Genomic DNA, 8,178 nt, shown 5'->3' with positions numbered 1-8,178 from the left:
GTTAAGTAGGTAACGAATAGGTATGTTTAACTTCAAGTTCGTAACATTTCTATTTGTTCATAAACAGTATAATACTGAAAATAAGTACAAAATAATGTCGCAATGTAGGCAATATGTAATTAAAATTTACACATTGGTAAAGATTGAGATGGATGGTTTGTCTGAAATGCTTTTTGAGATGGATATTTTGAGTAACTATTCTTAGCCCATTTCAAGCCATTAACAGGTGACATACACGTCAAGGTGGTTAGGCCATTCGCTTAGCACAGTGCTGACTAGGTAGGATGCCATATTTTCGTATTTTGGAAATTTGTAAAAAAAAAAAATTCTTTCTGAGAAACTCCAGAGATGATTTGGTACAAACAAAAGGATACCTAAGAGCCTTGTATTACAACGAAGCAAAAGGAAACAGGAAAATTACAACAATAATTGTTTCTATCACAAATTTTATTGCCGATTTCGTATAAACGGGATATTTCTCTTTTTCAAATAATCGGAATCGGTATGATTATGAAAAAAATAATTGGTAATCGGTATTTTCTGTTATGCATAATCATTTGAACACTACTTGAAAGTGGACACAGTTTTGATGGTAGTCACCACTACAGTCTACAGTAACATAGGTCTATAGGCCTAGCTTTCTCAAGGCTTTCTCATATCTAGAATATGGTCGAGTTGTTCACCTCTTCTAATTTGGCCGTTGTCATTGACGTCAAACTATATGACCAAAAAGTCCAACAGAGACTGACCCAAGATGAAGGATACCACATAAAAAAACAAGTTCTTAAATATTCTATGACATTACTAAACTTGCAAAGACAAACAGGCAATGAGCGCTAAAGGCAACACTCGCAGGATGAAGTGTAACCTGCAGAGACTATTCGTGGTAAAGTAGTGTAAATGCAAGTTCTATATTTGTTGTACCATGATTGATATTGATAATTGTAGAGACAGAGCAAAGATATGAAATTAGGAATCGAAATTGATATTTTTAGATAATATATATTTTTAATTCACAGTTGCTGATGCATCACATTAGAGACTGCTTGCCAGATTTAAAGACCAGAGTCAATGTCATGACCTCACAGTTCCAGCAACTTCTTGCATCTTTTGGAGAACCCGTGGAAGATAAAAGCCAGACCCTGCTTCAGATCATCACCAAGTTTGCGTCAGACTATTGCGCAACGATAGAGGGCACTGCAAAGAATATCGCTACTGCAGAATTGTGAGTAACGTGGTGGGGCTCTTCCTGTTTAGCTTCTGTATGGACATCATTGAACGAATATGAGGCTTTTAGTATGGCAATGTAGTAACAGATAGAGAGATAGTTTATATCCAGTTAATGTAAAATTTGAATCAGCAAAAGAAATAATGATTTGTCTTTTCGTTACTTATTTGAAACAATTTTCTAGTTTAGTAGTATGGTCTGATCTCATATGGATTGACTTACTGGTCAAAATTTCCTGCCTAATGTTCACAGTTTGCATTGTCTATCTCACTGTTATGATTTTTGTACCTGAAAAGTACTTTCTTGTATGTGTGTGTGTTTGTTTTAGTCTTATTTTGCATCTGTAAGGCATTTGTTAATACTCAGTGTGAAGGGAAAATGTAATTTGAACACCTAGTCAAGGGTGTCTTAAATGTTGCTGAAAATACCCACTCGAAACATTGGAATGTTTTCTTGCAAAAATGAGAGAAAAATATCATGATCGCTTCAAAGAGGATGCACAAAACACAAATATTATAAAGACTAGGGGATTGCAGTTTGCTTCTTCTCTCTTGATGGTGTAAGTTAACCTTTTGTTGTCTTTTCCTCCAAGTTGTGTCATAATGCCTTCATTCGTTGAGGATTCTTGACTATTTTCACTTACTCTCACTTTCGATAGATGCGGGGGTGCTCGGATCTGTTACATTTTCCACGAAACATTTGGACGGACGTTAGACGGCATAGATCCCCTCGGTGGGTTGAGGACGATAGATATTCTAACAGCCATTAGGAATGCAACAGTGAGTTTTGACCTCCATTGAAATTGTAATGCTATAACATCTGTTCAACCTCTTCAGAAAAGGCGTGAATGTTTTCAACAGGAATGTATTCAAACAAATGAATAGTAAATTTTAAAAACAGGATGAAACATTAATGTGGGACATATGCATAATGAATAATTCATTCAAAGAAAAGTTTTGATACATTTTGAGAGATTTTTGAAGGGATGTTCCATGGACAGACAAGGTGTCACTTTCATGGAGGTAGCAGTATTCCACATTGCTAGTTTCAGCACCTCATCCTGATACCTTGTTTTGTCTGGTTGAAATTCTCATTATATTATTATGTCGGAAGTTGGACTGAATTGGTAGTCTGTGATGTCATTAGGGCAAATTTTCTCATTCTAACCCTTTTCTGTTGCATTCATATTGCTGATTTCTGATTGACAGATTAATACATTACAAACATTTGCTAAAGTTCTTGTAAATGTGTTTGTTTTGAAGAATTTTGTCTTTTCCCCTTTTGAGTAAAGACAAACTCAAAGGCATTTTTATCTTGATTGCCAGGATGATGTAACTTACTCTGCCTGTGCCAGAAACTGCAATTGTTAGAAGAAAAAAGAGGAAAAAAAACAGTTTCTTGCAGGGAGTATCCCTTAATTGTCATAGTAACTGCTGCCTAGTTAATCCCACTAGTCTCTTCTTGTGCCATATTCTCGGTTGTATCCAACAAACACAACCCTGGTGTCAATCTGACGTGCGCATTGACAAGTTTTAAGTCTTATTCACTCTGCCTCGCAACTTGGTGTACTTTATATGAATATTCAACAACTGATAAAGAGCATCTTCAGAGAGGAACACTGGCTACACAAAACCTTTTTTTTTCTTCGCAGGGACCACGGCCAGCTCTTTTCGTACCGGAGGTATCATTTGAACTTTTGGTGAAACGGCAGATCAGACGCTTGGAGGAGCCCAGCGTGAGATGCATAGAACTAGTTCACGAGGAGATGCAGAGGATCATCCAACATTGTGGGACGCAAGAACTGCTCCGATTCCCCAAACTACACGAGAGGGTCTCGGAGAGCGTGACCCACCTGCTGCGGACCAGGCTGTCACCGACCAATACGATGGTCAGTCTCAGAGAATTGTCATATAATTTGAGTCAGATGTCATTGACAGTTTAAAAAGAACTGAAGCTTATGAATTGCTTCATTGAAGACATGAATGAACCATTTATAAGAAATATGAGTCAAACCAACCCACATTTTTGTTTGTTTTTTGTATCAAAGTCTGGATGGCGAGTGTTTCAGCCTTTGTTTAGAATATCTTCCACTTGGTGGAAGGGAGTAACGTAGTTAGTGTGGCTTGATGGTAAAGAAATGCAGTGGAAGAGTAGGGGAAAAAATGTATTAAGTATTGTTTTAAGTTAAATTTGCATTCCGGGTTCGGGGGGTAACTTTGCATAATTCTGTAAGTATGTATGTAGTTTAGATCATCCTACAAGCAGGAACTTGCGAAGAAGCCATCATTGGCTTATCAAAGCCACAAGCTGACCGAAGTCAGTCTCTTAGATTCATATTTAACGTACATGATTACGAATTGTCAATTGTCAACAAGTCTGCAACTGGACGACATACATTAATCTGGGAGTGACTCGAACTCGGGACCAAACCTTGTAAGATTTGACATACAGTTACATACCCCCTCTATCTACGGTATACGACCCTTTGGCTGCACGGAATCAACAAGTTAATTATATATATGTAAGTGATATCCATTGTTGCATCTGTAAACCTTTGGACTCTCTACAGTATTGCAGTTCTTGGTGTATATTTGGCAAACCTTAGGGGTAGATTACATTTTAAGGAACTTTATATTGGCTTTAAACATCCAGTAAGAAACAAATAGACTGTGATAGCATCTATGGAAGATGAGGGGATGGAGGGGGGGGGGGGAGGGGTGGGGGGAAGGATTGTGTTAACTGTCTCTCACTTAATCTTGTTATTTTTGTTTTTTTACTGAAGGTGGAGAATATTGTTGAAATAGAATTGGCGTACATTAATACCAAGCATCCAGATTTTGCAGATGCAGCCCATATCAATGCCATGATAACCGAAGCAAGAAAACCTAACAAACCTCCTCTAGATAGTAAGGACCTAGCTGATAAACTAGCCAAGGTAAGACTGATGCTGACCTACTTGTGGTTATAATTCACAATCAGTCATTCCTTCTGTTTACCATATCAATGCCATGGTAACCGAAGAGAGTAGACCTAACAAACCTGCTTTAGATAGTAAGGACCTAGCTGATAAACTAGCCAAGGTAAGACTGATGCTGACCTACTTGTGGTTATAATTCACAATCATTAATTCCTTCTGTTTACCATATCAATGCCATGGTAACCGAAGAGAGTAGACCTAACAAACCTGCTCTAGATAGTAAGGACCTAGCTGATAAACTAGCCAAGGTAAGACTGATGCTGACCTACTTGTGGTTATAATTCACAATCATTAATTCCTTCTGTTTACCATATCAATGCCATGGTAACCGAAGAGAGTAGACCTAACAAACCTGCTCTAGATAGTAAGGACCTAGCTGATAAACTAGCCAAGGTAAGACTGATGCTGACCTACTTGTGGTTATAATTCACAATCATTCATTCCTTCTGTTTTCCCTTTCTAGTTTATCCCATCCTCTTTCATTCCTTTTCTTTCTGCATCCCCTTGTCCCTTGTCCCTCGTTTTATTTTAGTATCTTTTCATATCTTTGTTGTTGTTGTTTTTTCTCTATTTTTACTAATGTTTAATGTCTCTAGTTTAACTAATGTAGAGCTCAGTGCTTACCTGTTTATGCAAGGAAGGTGAACATTTCTCAGCACCTCTAATTTTTGTTCTTTTTCATATTTCATTGGAGAGAATGGGATTGGGAGGGGTGCAGGATCAGGTTGGGGGGTGGGGGGGAGGGGTTAGAGTGTAGCAGCCTACCATTTCCTGTTCCATCTTTCTAATGAAGAAATTGTTGGTCCCTCTCTCAAAGATCTTTATCCGTTGTCGGTATATATAATTGTCGTATCTTGTTAAGGAAGTAGGCATCAGTAACACATCAACGGCTAGATGATAGGATATAATGGCAACCTCACTCCGCCAGTTATTCTGTTCATCGTTTATCACTGATTAGAAGTTTTTAAGTTTTCGACAATTCCTTCCCTGTCTGTACTCAGGCTTCTTTACAGAACTCAACAGACCCTGTCAACTTAAAAGATTCCTGGATGCCCGGTTTGCTCAAAGGTGGCAGGACTAACCCACCCAATGCAACTCCCCGTTCAGTCAGTGCTGAGAGTATCGGTGGTCAAACGCCTCCAGTCCCTGGCAGTCCCAAGGTAGAGAGACGTGAGGCTCAGGGTATTAATCTGCTACCAGGCGTGGTAAGCTTTGTCTTTTTTGTTTTCAATATCGCTGATCTTTTGTCTCCCAGAATGGATCAAACAGGAATTGTTTTGTCCCGAGTCTTAGCTTGTTTAAAGAGCCAATGGTGGCCAGGTCAAACTTTTCAAGATTTTTGTTACCTGCTTTACCCTCCGACAACGTCTTAGTTTTTGGTTGTTGGAACAGAAGATTTGGTTGTCTGAAAACATGTAGCAAAATAAACAAAGAATGACCAATATGTATACTGTAGGAGAGATGTGTAGTTTTGATGAATAGAACAGCAATATAAACACTGTAGGAGAGTTGTGTAGGTTTGGTGGATAGAACAGTATAGTATTTAGTTGCAATGCAATCTGAATTTAATGTAAACAACTCCAAAGCTGATTTTGGTTGTCTGAATATATTTTGTTGTCTCAGTCGTTTAAAATTTGCCCTGGTGTCATATCTTTTAAGGTTATACAGGATAAAATTTCTCAGCAATATTATACTTTGAAAGAGAATTGTCTTAGGTGATGAAAGTTTCTTAAAATGTGCTAGCATTTATAAGTTGAATGAAAAGTGAAGGAGCAAGCAGAGAGAGATAATAAAGGACTTGGCATTTTTTTAATATTTTTTAAAATATTTTTATAATTCCCAAACGACAACATTGGGTTTAAAATTCTGATGACTTCACATCTAAGATTAGGTAAAACTTGACTGAAAAGTCACCCATGTAATTCTTTCATAACATTTTTTGCTTTCCTCTGTTTGCAGCCGGACCTCCCAGTTGCCCGTAAACTTTCTCCAAGGGAACAGAGAGATGTTGATGTCGTTAGTAAGTAAATTGCCATCTTGCAGTTTAATCTGTAGTTTGATTTGATATGGGTCACAATCACCATTTCTTGATCCTTTTACAAGAGTTTTACTTGAATACATTCATTCATTCATTCCTTCGTTCATTCATTCATTTCCAGCAAGGAAAAACATTTGACAGGATTTTAATAGAACAGAGACTCAGTGTGTACATATACAGGTGATGTTTACATGCTACTGTTATCTAATATTGTACCTTTTATTGCATGGGCAGAAGAAAACAGAAGTGCAACACTTATCAAATCGTTTTCCCCTACGCGCTCTGAATAATTCTCAGGATAAAACTATATACACACATCAAGAAAATGTACACTGACATATGAAAAGATGATATCAATGGGGACAAAAAGAAGAAATAAAAATAGTCATAATCCAATTACCTTAGTTCACCAAAGTTAGCATTAAGAATGATAAAGTTAGAAAACTATTTAAATTAAAGCCATGCATTAAGCAAGTAATAAAACTACTTTTGCATCTGATTAAACGGCAAATTAACCCAATAATTTTGAAGCATACAAATGGTTGTATGTAACCATGCAAGTTGGACTGATGGGCTTGTACTTATATATAAATATTATATGGGCTTGGTAAGAGACATGCCACATTTTAATCCAATTCAAAAGGCAGTTTTGATACATCATAGTTAGGTCAAAAGAAATAAGTTCGAATGTTCCCTGACATTTGGATAGGTGTTGTGTTCAGAGAACAGTTGCATGGTTAGGTCAAAGAAATATGTTAAATGACCTTTGACATTGGGTTGTTTCCAGAGAACAGTTGCATGTTTAGGTCAAAAAAATAAGTTCAAATGACCTTTGACATTTGGACAGGTATTGTTTCCAGAGAACAGTTGCACACTAGATTATGTTCAAAGCATTGAACAGACGAAGACACATCTTTACGGCTTTCTGAGAACAGCCAGTCTTTGGATCTACTGAGATTTTGTTTGTCCTTTGCCCCACTCACCTGTCCCAGTTGGTAGTACCTCTGTATACCCTGTTATGTTCAGCTATTTCACTACTTGTTTAATGTCCTGTGTTTTTTTTATATATTTTATGGTACATTCGTGGTAAATTATTAGATCTTGCTGCTCGCTAGTCAATTGCTTTTAACTATTTACTGATTTGTCTCTCTCTACTTTTGACTTTATTCTGTCTAAGTATTTTCATCAGGTGAACATGTCGGTTGGTGACCAATTGCATTTTCCATAAAATTCTTCTATACTATGTCACAGACATTAAAATGACCCTCAAATGTGCTATTGATGGGTTAGTACATACAAAGAAATAAGGGCTGCCTTTGTTGTCACTTTCAAATTCTTGATGGTTATTTTCATCCAATTTGATTCCCCTTTTTTCAACTGAGCCAGTATTTTTGTCCTATAAACCCAATATTTGGAAGCAGTACCCTCCTACACCCCCCCCCTATTTTTCTTCGAAAGAATGGCTCTGATGTAATATAGCATATGTCACATTCTGACTTTCTCCTTCACTCTGGTCTCTGGGAGTACGACCCTCTTTGAATATCTTATTCTTTCAACAGAGAAATTAATCAACAGTTACTTTCTGATCTGTACACAAGAATATACAGGACAGCGTCCCCAAAGCAATCATGTATTTGATGTCTTCTTCTTTCAACAGAGAAATTAATCTACAGTTACTTTTTGATCGTGCGAAAGAACATACAGGACAGCGTCCCCAAAGCCATCATGCATTTTCTCGTCAATCATGTCCAGGATAACCTACAGAGCTACCTGGTCGGTCGTCTCTACAAGCAGGACGAAATAAATACACTGCTGAATGAGTCTGAAAACATTGCACAGAGGAGGAAAGATGCCCAGGAGATGTTAGGGGTAAGAAAAGATTTTTTAACCCTCCCCTACCCACACATCTCAAATTATAACAAATTTTCAATGCCC

The 8,178-nt window shown here is 37.4% G+C and overlaps 1 protein-coding gene across 1 annotated transcript in view; it reads left to right on the top strand.

Annotated features, from left to right (window-relative positions):
* The window catches only part of LOC139961038 (dynamin-1-like protein), a 43,386-nt gene that overhangs the window by 32,195 nt on the left and 3,013 nt on the right, over nucleotides 1-8,178 (top strand). Inside the window, exons 9-15 of the mRNA XM_071959865.1 lie at nucleotides 1,020-1,225; nucleotides 1,887-2,007; nucleotides 2,880-3,116; nucleotides 4,011-4,163; nucleotides 5,207-5,410; nucleotides 6,165-6,225; nucleotides 7,901-8,112. Coding sequence (XP_071815966.1) covers nucleotides 1,020-1,225; nucleotides 1,887-2,007; nucleotides 2,880-3,116; nucleotides 4,011-4,163; nucleotides 5,207-5,410; nucleotides 6,165-6,225; nucleotides 7,901-8,112 — 1,194 coding nt within the window. The remainder of the gene's footprint in view (nucleotides 1-1,019; nucleotides 1,226-1,886; nucleotides 2,008-2,879; nucleotides 3,117-4,010; nucleotides 4,164-5,206; nucleotides 5,411-6,164; nucleotides 6,226-7,900; nucleotides 8,113-8,178) is intronic.

The sequence above is a fragment of the Apostichopus japonicus genome, chromosome 20, assembly GCF_037975245.1.
Source record: "Apostichopus japonicus isolate 1M-3 chromosome 20, ASM3797524v1, whole genome shotgun sequence".
NCBI lineage: Eukaryota > Metazoa > Echinodermata > Holothuroidea > Aspidochirotida > Stichopodidae > Apostichopus > Apostichopus japonicus.
This window is presented reverse-complemented; position numbering and strand designations above follow the sequence as displayed.